Source organism: Danio rerio, chromosome 11, assembly GCF_049306965.1.
Source record: "Danio rerio strain Tuebingen ecotype United States chromosome 11, GRCz12tu, whole genome shotgun sequence".
Lineage (NCBI taxonomy): Eukaryota > Metazoa > Chordata > Actinopteri > Cypriniformes > Danionidae > Danio > Danio rerio.
In genome coordinates this window covers 23550830-23565734 of record NC_133186.1, presented here as the reverse complement: position 1 = coordinate 23565734, position 14905 = coordinate 23550830, and the positions used below count along the sequence as shown (strand labels likewise).

General features: G+C 39.2%; 1 protein-coding gene across 6 annotated transcripts in view; it reads left to right on the top strand.

The window, feature by feature from the left end:
• Nucleotides 1-14905, top strand: part of srgap2 (SLIT-ROBO Rho GTPase activating protein 2) — a 181332-nt gene that overhangs the window by 117472 nt on the left and 48955 nt on the right. For all 6 annotated transcript variants that reach the window (XR_012386792.1, XM_073915896.1, XM_073915898.1 and 3 more), the window contains 2 exon segments: nucleotides 4891-4953; nucleotides 13098-13313. Coding sequence is in view for 4 of the 6 variants with exons in the window: in XM_073915896.1 (XP_073771997.1) it covers nucleotides 4891-4953; nucleotides 13098-13313 (279 nt within the window). In the remaining 2 variants the exon portion in view is untranslated.

Sequence of the window (14905 nt, the reverse complement as noted above, 5' to 3'; positions counted from 1 at the left end):
TAACACAGAAGACACAGAAACAGGAAACGGGGCAGGACCAAGACAAGACTTAAGACATGATTGACTCCAAGACAAGACAGAATCTCCAGACCAATCCACGTGAGGACCATGCTTTACCAACCAAGGATGCCCTAAAATTATAGGTGCATTGGGTGAGTCTAAAAGATACAGCGTGATGACCTCACGGTGATTGCCGGATACAATAAGACTTACACTAGGGGTAGTGTGAGAGACGGTGGCAATAAGAGTACCATCAAGGGAATGGGCAGAAACAGATTCAGCGAGAGGGATGGTCGGGATTCCCCACTGGGCGGCCACAGAGCGGTCCATGAAATTCCCCTCTGCCCCAGAGTCAATGAGAGCAGAACAGGAACCAGAAATGCCATCATACTGGACCACAACAGGGAGAATGGTGCGAGATGAGGGGGAAGAGAAAGGAATAGCGCCCACCAGGATCCCTCTTCTCACTGATGAGCTTTGGCTTTTACTGGGCACTTCGCTGCAAAATGCCCCGGCTTGCCACAGTATAGGCACAGACCCTGAGCCAGGCGCTGCTGTTTCTCATGAGACGTGAGATGGAGACGTCCCACTTGCATGGGTTCATGATCCGATGGAGGTACCATGGTGGAAAGGGACCCGGGGTCCTCTCTTCTGGTTGAAGAGCGCAGAAACCTTCGATGGTCTCGACGGCGAAGACGGCCCTCTATGCGAAGCGCCAGGTTTGTGAGGGTGTCAAAATCTTGAGGTAGGTCGTGGGTCGCCAGTTCATCCTGGATGTCCTCATCCAGTCCAGCCCGGAACATGGCATGACAGGCTCCCTCGTTCCAATCACATGAGGCCGCCAACGTCTTGAACTTTATAGCGTACTGAGTGACAGACTGACCTTCCTGACGAAGACGAGCTAATTGATCTGCCGCCTCCTGGCCCCTGGCAGATCGGTCAAAGAGTCTGATCATTTCATGACGGAGACTACTAAAAGAGGAAACGCATGGTGCTCTGGCCTCCCAGACAGACGTTCCCCAGTCGCGAGCTCTGCCCGTGAGAAGGGTAAGTACGAAGGCCACTTTAGTCTCCTCCAAGGCATAGGTGCGTGGCTGGAGCGTGAAGACCACCGAGCACTGGGACAGGAATGCCCGGCATGAAGTAGGATCCCCATCATAGGTAGGGGGATTGTTGCAGCGTGGTTCAGGGGCCTGATGGGACGCCTGGGCCCCCTGCAGGGTCTCGAACTGAAGCTCGTGTAGACGGGCCGTGAGATCAGCCACCTGATTGGTGAGATACTCCACTTCTCTGGAAGTGCTGGTGAGTCTTGACTCATGCTGACCCAATAGAGCTCCTTGCTGAGTTAAAGCCGACCTGACAGAATCTTGGCCTGCTGTGTCCATCGTTGGTCAGATCGTACTGTCAGGGGTCTGAGTGAGAGAGAAGATGGTTCAGACACAGATGCAGGTCTCAGCAAAGTTTATTGAAGCCCACAAACTCAAGGGGCAAAAAATAGTCCACAAAACAATCTTCAAAAAAGGAAACTAAAAATTCCTCCGTAATGGAGTTGGCAAAAAAGCCCAAAGTTCACAAAAACTCAAAACTGAGAAATAAAGTCTCCAAAAACGATTAAATAAAACTACTCCGGAGAGGTTAGATGAACTGTCTTCAAGAGGGTGCAATACCCTGATACCCGACAGGGGGCGATGAATCCGGCCGCCGCTGACTGGGACAGAATGGCCACGAGGAAGACTGAGGCTTGGAAGCCGGCGAGAGAGTGTTGAGGGCCGGCAGGATAGGGACGGAGAGTCAGATGGGCGGCAAAGCAAAAACAGACGGGAACAGGCTTGAAGGCAGACGGAGAAAAAACACTTTAGGAAAATCAACAGGATGACATCAGACACGACAAAACTCACAGGATATACAAGGAACAGGACTAGACCAGGAGATCGCCAGACATGCCGGAAGGGGAAAAACTACGATCTGACACAGAACTACGATCAACAGAGGGAGAAATAGGGGGAGAAATCAAGGAAACCAGGTGAGTGAAATTAGTTTGATAGACTAATGGAAAGTAATAGAGCAGATGGGTGGGGAAGCGAGAGGTAAACAAAGCAGGGTATGAGTGATCAAAACAATACGAGTGAAAGGGAAAAAGTAACACAAACATCAAACCGGTGATCAGACCGAGATTGTGACATTATGCTTGTAAATAACCTCCAGTTCATTTTTTGAGCCAGTAAGGACCATTCAGGAAAATGGTATTATGTCTTGGTATTATTTTACAGTTTTATTTAACTTATAAGCAAAATATTGACTTGTTACTGTATCTTAGTGATACAGGTATCTTAGTATCAAGTTATGAATTTATACTCAGCTTAGCCAACTTCAACAGGCATGCTTAGAGAAATGAGGTGCGCAAGGCAGTTCATCCCATGCTCTGAATCTGGGTGTTCTTTCACATTCTCACATATTACTCAGTCCACTGCCTCCAAATAAAACCCAGCAGACCTCCATTATGAATGACTCTCCAAAGGGGATCTCCTAAGGGACTCTTCCCTACAGCCTACTCATCCATCTCAGTCTTTCTATCATAGACAACAGGAAGGAGGCTGTGTGACTGCACAATCACTGTGAAGATTGACAGACTGACTATTTGTGAACACTCTCTCCATTTCTCTTTCACCCGTAACTCCCCCTTCTGTTTTTACATGCCCATGAACACACCTAATTTCCTTTAAGTCACTCGTTTCTTTTCTCTTCCATCATTTCCATGATTTCTCATCCCCAAGAGCTGATTGACATCTGTCCAACAGCCACAAATCCCTTTTCCAACCTACAAAAACAGGAAAACCCCACAAAAATGTCAATGTGGCGAAAAGGAAAGGAGTGACTGACTAAAACCCCTTAGTGAATGCTAGACATCTTCTTGGCCGGCTCTCAAGTTATCAGCCCACAGCGATTGAAGATTGGGCTTGAACTCCCAAGCACTTAATTTTCATGTCGTGCTGTGCCTACATTCCCAAACTTCCTCCTAAAAGATAGACCATCCATCAGAGCAGCAAACCACCTTTTCCATGTCACACAGAGTTTACCAGGCTTTTTATTCCATGGGCTCTAAAAGGAAGTCTCATCAAGTTCACTTGTAATGGTTTCCAGTTCATTGCAAATTGATTTTTACACTGTCTGTACACTTCAGTTTTCTTTTACAATTTTAACAAAATATTGGATGCAAGTGCACAATTGCGAGGAACTACTGTAACTGCAAGTTGTGACACTGCTGACTTTAAAGGATAAATATCACAGAAATGAATATTCTGTCATGTACTCACAAGCATGTTATTATGAAATGGTTTAGTCTTGCATATATTCAGGTATTTACATTGAAAGCAGAAGTTTTAGCAGTTCTTTTTAGCTCTGAAAATGTGAGGTGCACCACACTGACTTTAGGGAAGTGAGCTGTACTTTTTATGTTGCTAGGCAACCACTGTATCTTTTGTCTTGGTGCTGGAGCGCATGACATCAGGTGCTTTTTCCTCACACAGTTGATTCTTTTTTAAAAGCAGGTGCACAGAGCACTTAATAGTGGCTTAACTAGGACCAAAGGGATTATATTGGTGCCATGATGGGTGTAAAGTTGGCAGATGGCCCAGATAATTGAAGCAGTGGACGTAAACCTTACTCGAGAGGCAATAATTATTAGTAAAGGCAGTGATCTTCAGCATTCTTGTTAGTAAACAGTCCTCTCTAGCTGAACACATAAGCTTGAATCCCATATGAAGCTTTGGAAGTTGAACAAGCAAGGTTAAATGGGCTTAAGATTTGGGGGGAGCAGGGAGTATAGCTATATAGGACATACTTTCTCACAACCGCCTCATGAGCTGCACTACCAATTGATTAGCATTGTTGTTAGTGCACCCTCCTTTATGCCAGAGATGCTAACTTGAATCCCACTTTATAGGCTTTTGGTGTAGATACACAGGGCTTACATTGGTGTGACCCTGATGGGTGTAAGATAGTAGGAGATGAGCAAGTAAACAACACTAATCTGGCCTCAAGAGGCTCGGTAGCAGATATTGTTGAAGGCTGTAGTCTTTAGCATCCTTGAAGGTGCACCTGCCTCCCTTTCCAGATATACTAGTTTGAATTCTGCTCAGAGCAGTGTGAGTAAAATGGGAGGGGGTACATTGGTGCTGTTACCTAGATGGGAGTGAGGTTTAGTGTAATGAAGGTAAACTTCCTAGTACTTCCTGGCATTAGTGAATGAAAGTTTCAGAACATGCTTTGTTTAAGTCCCACTCAGTGTTCCACTGTTGGTTTTCACAAACCCTCATTGTATGGACAGAAAACAGAAGAAATGTTGAATTTTATCTTACAAATTTGGAGTACAATATGAATAAGTGCTAGCAAGAAGCACAGTATACAGTTTTGAGTAAATTGATCTGTCGTTAATATGTTTGCAACTCATTTTACTTTCATAAAAAGACATGCATCCAAATGAAAGTTCTATGAATAGAAAAAAGCGAGCATTTTAGCCATCTTTCACTCTGTAAAACATTTGTATCCCCCTGCATATCCTATAAGTATATTCCTGCAAATCCCATATTCAGCTGAACATGTGGTTACTCGGGTTCAGTGTGCAATGTTCCAGTATATTCAGACAAGTTGTGCAGAACTGCATTAAGCTAGATGTGTCTGAGGTTAGCTGGTGCTGACCTCCATTACTGAAAGGGCAGATAGGCGTCTCATTTGTCTGTCTAACAGTGACATCCTCGGGGCTCACAGCTCAAGAAGGATAGTCAGTTGTTAACAGAGCACAGGGATCTACTGTTAATCATGGTCCACACCATTATCTCACTCTATTTGTCTTTTACTCTTTTACTAATGTTTTTATTTTCTTTCTTTCAGAGCAAAGAGGTGGGCCTCCAGCTGCAGGAGGATCTGATGAAAGTCCTCAATGAGTTGTACACGGTAAGATACAAGCACAGTCTAAATCCTTTCAAAACCAAACAACATTAAATACCACCCGAGCAGACAAATAAATGTATTATTTTAACACATTTGTGCCCAATAATGGGCTTTATTTCTGTAATTGTGATCGTGATAACGAGCGAACCGTTCTTTTTAAACAGATCTTCCAAGTGAACCTGTTGAACTAATTTACCAAATCAAACTGAACCATTTGAAACGATTTATGTCTCTGTTAAAATTAAGCACGTATCCACAAACAACTTCATTTTTACATGCCCCATACCCCCCTCTGACTAAACCAACATATATTGAGTTATTCAGGTATTGGAACAGTACAATGAGATCAGATTTGAGAAGCGGTGAGCCGATAATACTGCACATGCGTGATTTAGTGAACCGAACACAAACAGTACATGACAGCCTGCTGTAGCTGAACTAAGCGCTGGTAAACCAAGGGCTTAGATGAGAAGATCTAACAAAACAAAAGTTTATTTCTTAACAGAAAGTCTATTTATTTAATGCTATTTATTAAAGTGCTTCGGTTGGGTTGTAAAATGTAATTGTAAGAAACTTTTTAGATCATGGTGATGTTGTAACACTGAAATTATGATTGCTCACTACATATTGTTGATATTTTTATGATGTATTAAATGTTTTGAATATTGTCATCACTACTGTGAATCTAACCTCAGAAGCAGCATTGCACACATATTGTACTTAGGGCTGCTATCTTGTGGGCTGTTGTTATTGAATTTGAGGATAGGTATATGGTAGTGGTACGTACGTAGATCGTAGTGTTCTTTTGTCAAAAGCCTATCTTTGGTTGAGTTTTTATTCGAAAATATTTATCGTCAGCATTTTTTGAGACATTTTTCCAGATTCAAATCCAATCGATTTTCTCTGGTGTTGAGCAGAATAGTATGCAAAAATCACTCCTTGATGTTAGATGGTGCTACACAACTTTAAGCTTCTGACACCCGCTTGTAATAAAAAAGAAAGTTGACTCGCTTGTTGTTAAAGTTACTGGCCTCCAAGTGCTGTTTACTGTAACTTTAGCAGCTCCGTGCAAGTGAACGAAAGTGCAAAACTGATTGGTAGAGAAGGTTAAAAAATAAAAAAACAAAAAATAAATTAGCATGATGTGTTTCCTAAATGATGCTTTTACGCCTAGCGTTTTGCGCGTTGGTGTGCACGATCAAATTGGCACCCTTTATTTAATCGAGGCGTTAAACGTCAACTGAAAACGCAAGCAAAAAGTGTCCTGAAATACTGAAACTAATAAAAACTCAACTAAAACTTAGCAATTTCAAAATATAAAAACTAATAAAAACCAGTAAATCTGCCTCTAAAGCTAATTAAAACTAACTGAATTTAAAAGCAAAAGTCAAACCGAAATTAAAACTAAAACTAATAAAAAATCCAAAACTGCTATAATCTTGACACAGTGTCCTTTTCTAGCTCTTTCAGTATCTTTTGTAGCATTTTGTCAAACTACTACATGCATTCGAGTGGTTATTTTGGTCTCTTGTGGTTGTATTCCAATCAGAGTTTTTGAGGCGTGATGTTTGCTATACTTAGTTTTCTTCGTGTTGAAAACATTTCAATAGCTTTTATTCACTGTGTGCCCCCATGTGTGGTCGCGGTACAGGGTGTGTCTGAACTTTAGATTTAAAAAGCCCTACAAGGAACCATTTAAATGCATTTTAATGTTTATGCACCTTTAAATGGATGTGTGTAGTGTATGTACGCGAACTAAAAAATGTTTTACAAAACAGAAGTTGTAATTCCTTAGTGATACAGTGGGACGGGAAGAGGGAGCGAATAGTAATCATAATCTTCTGCCAGCTGGCATGCGATTTGACTGCTTCCAACCTACCTGAGACTCTAAAGAAGATCTATTGCTTTTGCAGTGCCAAAGAGGAGCGATGCAGAGTATAAGAGCTCTCCAAATGGCAATGATGCTCTCGGGATGGTAATGAACAGCAACAATTGTCAGTCAGAAGTGCGAAATTCAGTCCCATCCAAAACCTACTGTAATCCTTGGAGTTTATGAAATTCCAGCTACACTATGTGTTTTTTTGTTGTTGTTTTTTGCCTTGAATAATAATTATTATAATTATTTAATATGCAATTTGTATGTATGGCACAGATTTTTAGTAAAGGCAGTACTTATTATATAGTGCTCATTAATATGCTTATTAGTGGTATTTATTCATGTCTTGAATTACTCTTTATTTTTATATTTTCTGTTTAATTAACATCACAAGTCACTTCAGGAGGAGGTGCAAATTAGTTTAGCTAGACTGCGGTAATGTCATCTTACAGAAATATCATCAACAGTCCATCAGGTTATGTTTTTTCCCTCTCTCTCTGTTTTTAAAATTGTCGATAAAGCGCTGTCAACAAATATTTTTCCTCCACACCCCAGAAGATGTGACAGTGCATCAGACTATGGCAGCAGGATTAGTCCAAAAAGGTGCAATACTTTTTACGGTTGGGTCTGTTTTAGTTTGGATTATGTTCTCACCACAAATAAATCGCTAAAGGGTTCGTTTGAAAGCGTACTGAGACCACTTCTTCAAGGAGGTCTCAGTATGCTTTTATGGTCTGCTTTTTGGTGTGCACTCTAGTGTGATTGCTACATTCAGACCTGCCAAACAAACCACACCAAGAGGGAAAACGAACTCTAGTGCTATCTATTTAGTCTATTTAGATCTTTAACAAGTAAATGGGGTCTACAAAGTTTTGTTCTTGGCATCACCTCCTAAATGTTCTTTTGAATTAATTAATTTATTTTTTAAAATAAGATTTTGGGGATTTTCTTGATTTGACTTCAGAAAGCCAGGTGCATTCATTCATTCATTTTCTTTTCAGCTTAGTCCCTTTATTTATCTGGGGTCGCCTCAGCGGAATGAACCACCAATTTATCCAGCATATGTTTTTGTGCAGCGGATGCCCTTCCACCTGCAACCTATCTCTTGGAAACATCCATACATACTCATTCACACTTAAAAAACTACGGACAATTTAGCCTACCCAATTCACCTGTACCACATGTCTTTGGACTGTGGGGGAAACCGGAGCACCCGGAGGAAACCCTATGAACATGAGGAGAACATGCAAACTTCACACAGAAACGCCAATTGACCCAGCCGAGGCTCGAACCAGCGACTTTCTTGCTGTGAGGCGACATTGAATCTGTCAGCTATAGTGTAGATGAATTCTGTAACTTAAGGGACAATGGACAATGAAGGTGAAGATCCACATGCGGTTTATTGAACAGAGAATGGTCAGGCTGGCAACGGTCAAACAGGATCAAACAGGTACATACAGGGAAATCCAGAAGCGTAGTCAAAGTCACAGGTGAGTGGTCAGTTCAGGCGACAAACAACATACGTAAAACAATAAACAAGGCGAGGGCCAGAAAACAGGGCGAGGCAAGACAATGGAATGCTTTGAAATGTAGGGTATATATCAAACAAGACTCAGCAAAGTGTGTCAAACAGAGCAGTATATGTGGTCTGTGTAATCTGTGTTAAAGTTCTTGAGTAGCTAACAGGTGTGTGTGTGGTGCCTGACAGGATTTGTAGTTCTTTTATTGGCAGATTTGTAGTTCTTCAGCGATCTGTATGGACTAGTTCACTAGTGATTGTGACAAATACACAGAGTAGTGTGTTTGCTTCTTGCTCATTTTGATACTGTTGATTTTTAATAATAGTTTTAAATAACATGTAATCATTGTTACTACAGCAACATAGTATTTGTGCCAACTATTTATTATTAAAAGTAGCAGTAAACCAACACGCACCTTATTTGTGGAAAGGGATGTCTTTTAGTGTTTACATTCTAGCAAAACAAACCATTTAATAGCAGTTAACCTCTGTTTTAACCTTCAGTTGTAGTATAATTACTGTTTTATAAACTTAGCATTGCAGCATCTATACCACCGCAGAGACCCATGTTCCCTGGCAGTGCCAAAATTAGCAGTGGTGCATGGAAAGATGATTCAGTGGATTGCAAGTCATGTTATTATCCTGCTGTAATGGGCGAGTACATTAGTATGTGATGTGTTGCATGAGACATACATGTATTTAATTAGTGACAATAACTCTAATAATTTCAGGATTTTATTTTTATTGGGACAGGAAATTAAATCAGAAATGCCCCATGCACATATTTTTGTATTGCCTGTTTTTTATTTATTTATTAATTTTTTGGGCAATGAAAGAACAGTTTGGGGTTTTTAGGGTGGGGTAAGCTCAAATGTGGTGGAGGGAGGACCTTTCCTTGAATGGCGACTGGATCCCCCCCCATACACATCCACACATGGTCTCCTGGGAAATGACTGTAAGCCATTTCAATAGCCCATAAAAAGCAAGCAAATCCTCTAATTAAAGAGTTAAGGATGGTGAAAATAAACCTGGCACCATTTTTAGCGACATCTGTGCTTTAGATGAAGAAAGGGAGGAATGAATGGAAAAGCTGATGACGATTATCTCAGCCTTTTGGATCTAAAAGGAACCTCCTAGGGCTGGTGGAAAAAAAGTTCATTTTACACAGTTTTTAACAGTGGCTAGTTCAATAGTTCACCCGGAATTAAGTTCTGTCATCATTTACTTGTCATTCTGAACTGTTTTTTTCTGGGTGAACTATTCCTTTAAGAACTGGAAAAGAGCCTGACACTTCTATGCAGTTTATAAGAGCAAGAAAAGGCCATTGAGACCCGCCTACATGTGTTTGCCAAATTCCTCTTGTAAGTGTTTCCTATTAATGATGACATTGCAAAGAGCTTACTAAATTTATTATGCCCATCATGGAGGCTGACACCCTTGTGAAAGCCAGTGTAAATGGAGGGGAAATGGAGTCCATTAAGTTTCTCTCTCTCTTAGATGAAGAGTGATGGCTTGGTATCATCTCTCCACTTTTGGCAGAGGGTTTGATTGGAGGCACAAAAATGGCATCACTCTTTCATGTTCTTCTCAAAAGAGCAGGAGTTTGGAATGAGATCCTTCCTTCAGTCCCATTCCCAAATTTAGCATCTGCTCAATACTGAAACAAGTTTGGTGTTGTCTTTTTGGCAACAGCCTCTCATATGGAGGGGATTTGCTTTTTGTTCAGATCAAATCTTGTTATATGGGTTCATAGGCTCTTAAAGTTAAAGGGATAGTTCACCCAGAAATTTATGTTCTGTCATAATTTACTTGTTGTTTTTCATGTTGTTCCAATGTCCTGAGACTTTAGGTTATTTTAAAACACGAATTAAGATATTTTAGGTGAAATCTAAGAGTTCTTTTATCTTCCATAGAAAGCAAGGCTTTTCAAAACAGTCAAAGTCTAGAAAGACTCTAAGAAGATTGTCAAAACTGTCCATATGTCATCAGTGGCCAACTGTAATATTATGAAGCTACGTAAAGCTGATCAAAATAAAATACTGATAAAAATGTCAGCAGCGTGACGGACATACTGTACTATACATGAAATATACAAAAACACATTTACAATACTATCTAAGATGTAATTACAATGTAGATACTATGTTATAACAATGTAGCAATTACATAAATATACTGTTTTAACAACGTAGTAATTACGTTGTTATGACAATGTAACTAAAATGTTATGACAATGTAGTTACAATGTTATAACAATCTAAATACATTGTTATTACATAGTAATTACATCTAAATTAGAAGTTTGTAATTACATAACTACTACGTATATTTATTTCTAAATACACAAAATTACATTGTAATGACATAGTAATTAAGTTTGTAATTAAATGTGTATTGTACATTTACGTATAAAACTATAAATAACCAAATATTGTACATGCAATATACAAAAAAAAACATTTACATTTACATTTAAAAACATTATTTTAAATGTGACTACAATGTACATACAATGTAGTGACATAGTAGTTACAATGTAACAACACTATAATTGCACACAAGATAAAAGTTGGCAATTGCAACTTACGTCTCGAATTACATCTACTGTACTGTACATGAAACATAAAAACATTTACAATACTATCATATGTGTCATTACAATGTTATAACAATGTTGTAATTACAGTGTTTTTTCATTATTATAACAAAGTGATGTTATAATAATGTTATAACAATGTAAATACAATGTAATTACAATGTTGTTACAACGATGTAATAACTATCTAAAACATTGCAATTGCAATGTTATAACAATGTAATTGCAATGTTAAAACAATGTGATAACAGTGTTATAACAATGTAGTAAATGCAATGTTATGACTGCAGCAATTACAATGTTTATAGCAATGTAGTAATTACAATGTTATGACAATGTAATAAAATTGTTATACCGCTATTGTAATTACAATGTTATGACAATGTAGTTACACAACTACTACGTATATTTATGTATAAATACACAAAAACTGTACGTGAAATATTCAAAGAAACATTTACATTTTTAAATATTATCTTGGATGTATTTACAATGTAATGACATAGTAAGTGCAATGTAACGACAGTAATTGCACACAAGACAAGTTTGTAATTACATCTCAAATGTATTTACAATGTTATAACGTGATTACATCTCAGATGTAATTACAATGTTATAACAATGTAGTTACAATGTTGTTGTGTGACGATGTAGTTCACAGTGCTCTTATTAGCCTGTGTCCTTTAGAGAAGAAATTAAAAAGAAATCAACTCCCAGCCAACAGACTATGGAATAATAAAAACTAACAGCTTGGTCTGTGTTCAATAAACTATTTATTCACTTCCAGTATGAAAGCTGCTCTTGCTCTTTGGTCAGAAAAACAACAAACTGCACTTGCAAGGCACAAGCTATTAAAACGAATGGGTTTCATAGCGCGTGTGGTGCTTTCCGCATCCAATGTGAAAAAAACCAAGGGAGAGGGAATAGGGTTGGGTACCGAAATGCCATTATAGCACTGGTACCTTTGTAACTGGTATGTACCAGGCCACTGGTACTGCGACAAGGATGTAAGAAGCATTAAGAGTAGGGCTGCACGATATTGGAAAAAAATTAACATTGCAATATTTTTTTCCGTGCGATATATATTGCGATATTATATATATATATATATATATATATATATATATATATATACATATATATATTATATATATATGCGTGACGTTACGTACTACAGCAGGTGGCAATGGACAACGGCGGTGGCAACTGACCACGGTGGTGACGTGGTTGTCTCGTGACCATCACAGCCCTAGTCTTAAGTATATATAGCTGTATTTAAAGAATTATTTAACTAAAACATTAATTGAATGCCCAGTTCTCTCCCGTGTAAGTTTAGTGCGCCTCCGCGTCTGCGTTTTAAAGTTTACAGGTGCACCCTGACCTGACGTGGGGACCAGATCTCTTCACTTTTGCTTTAATTTCACAATTTTCATAACTGCATTGCATTTTCATATGGTAAAATATCAAAATTTATGTTCTGAAAGTAGTAATGATGGGAGTGTTAGTAATTAATGACAGAAAGAACTTTCACTTTTGAGTGTTATTTTAGTATGATGAAAAAAAAATATTTAACAAAAATAGTAATGCAGTATTTTTCGCTCTGCCAAGCCTTCTCTGTTGCTGTTGTGGAGCAGCAGCATGCTTCAGTCACCTTTTTTCCCCGGCCCCACCCCGCCTCCGACTCCTGAACGTCTCACTCACTCACTCATGCGGGCATGCACTGCGGTCTCATGAGGAAACGCAGCTTTTTGATATAATGTTTTTCTTGTTCCCCGAATACAAATCATTTTTCAAGTATTTGTTCGAAATAAGTATTGGTAAAAACACGCTATTTGTGCTTATGCGAATACTGTATTCGGGTTCTGCTCCACCCATAATACATATAGCCAATATATATAATTTATTTTTATTTTTTTTGTTGCATCGCACCCTCCTGCGATGTGACTATCACGGATGCGCACATCGCGATTTCGATGCTGAAACGATGTATCGTACAGCCCTAATTAAGAGAATGGCAGAAATTAAATTAATCCTTTAATTTACACATTGTCAGTATATTACTCAGAACTTCCAACTCTCGTTGACACTTTTATGGGATTGCGAAATTAGCTCATGATAATTAGCATAATCTGTCCCTTAAACTCTTTACTGCACAGGTGATGAAGACCTATCACATGTACAACATGGACAGCATCAACGCAGAGAGCAAGCTGAAGGAGGCAGAGAAGCAGGAGGAGAAACAGATGAGCCGCAGTGTCCGGCATGAGGAAAAACAGACCCCTCGCTCACCTGACTCTCTCACCAACATCAAGATCGAGGATAAACACGTGCGCCGCAGCTCCGTCAAGAAGATTGAGAAGATGAAGGAGAAGGTGAGCAGCCACATCACTGGCTCTAGCCAAGCCACATTTATTTCTATGGCGCTTTATATCAAAAGATACTTAAGAAAAATGAACAGGCAAATAATAGAAGTCAGATAAGAAGATTCCGTCAGTTTGGAACATATTCAATGGACTGTTTTTATCGGGCAGCAGAATAGTAGCAGAAGTTCTAGATATTAAAAAGAATGTCGAGTTCATCTCAGTACAAAAGTTACTGTTAATGAGGTGAACAAAATGGTCATTATTCATTCACCCTGCACATGTTTTAAACTTGTTTTAAAAGTTTTTTTCTTGTTCTGATGAACATAAAGGCGACACTTAGAAGAATGATAGAAACCAATTGACTTGCATAGTATTTTTTCTTGCTAAATATGTAAAGGTTTACAGTTTTTTTTAATATCTTATTTTGTGTATTTAGTAACAGAAAAAAACAAAACAAGTTTGGAACAAGTAAAAGAACACTCCACTTTTTTGGAGAAAATGAATCGTTTTTTGAATCCACTCGGGCGATTTCTGGGTCTGCCAGGTGCATTTTAAGCTTAGCTTAACAGATCATTAAATCAGATTAGACTATTAGCATCTTGCTCAAAAATGAGTTTCAATCATTTGTTAAAGCTTGACTTTTCTGTTGTTACATTGTGTACTAACACATGATGGAAAACGAAAAGTTTCCTATGCTGATTTAGATAGGATGCTGATAGCTATACTGTTATGCTGTGTTCACAACAGAGGCGAATGAGGCGGCGCAAATGACACAATTCATCTAATGAAGGGGCGTGAGTAGAGGGTTTTGAGCGTTTGAAGATCGAGTTGGAAAATCAGAACTTCAGCAGACATTCAGGCTGCGTTAACCAGTCAGGAGCTTTTTAATGTAGGGCCTGTTGTTGGTGTCCTGAGGCGAAATTCTCTTGCCGACACCGGACAACAGTTCATCAAACTGGGCTTGGCTCAGTCCAAAGCACAGCTAAAAGCCTCCATCATCCAGGTATATTTTCTGGAAGAGTTGATGAACTCCCAGGGTATGTGCACCTCTAAAAGGATCTAGTGGATTCAGACACGGCGCTGAATGAATATACGCTGTTTATCAGCCTTCCTAAAACACATAAATACAGCTACTCTCTCAATAAAATCCATATTAGCCATTTAGCAACGAAGCTAGAGTCACCGGGCAAACAGAAGCCCTGCCCATGATGCGAATCCGCGTCTAATGTGAAGTGAATTTGATGAGCAAATGAAGCAAATTTAACACGAATGAAGCGAGTAAACTCAAAACGTGTCTATTTACACTCGAGTAATGTAATTTATTTTTATGTTCCGCGTCTGGTGTAAACACAGCATTACTGTGGTGTAATAATTAGGGATTTTGCCGCTGTACCATGACTGCAGCAGGTGCAATGAAGTTACAGCGCCTGAACTAGCCCCCAGCTAGGTGACTAGGTAACAACAATGTGTAATATCAATGCTTCTTTGAGTGAGATGCTAATGGTCTAATCCAGTTTAATGAGTTATGCTAAGCTAAGCTAAAAGTGCTCCCTCTAGACTTGTAAAATGAGCCTTTTACCTAAAAAGTAAAGTTTTTCTTT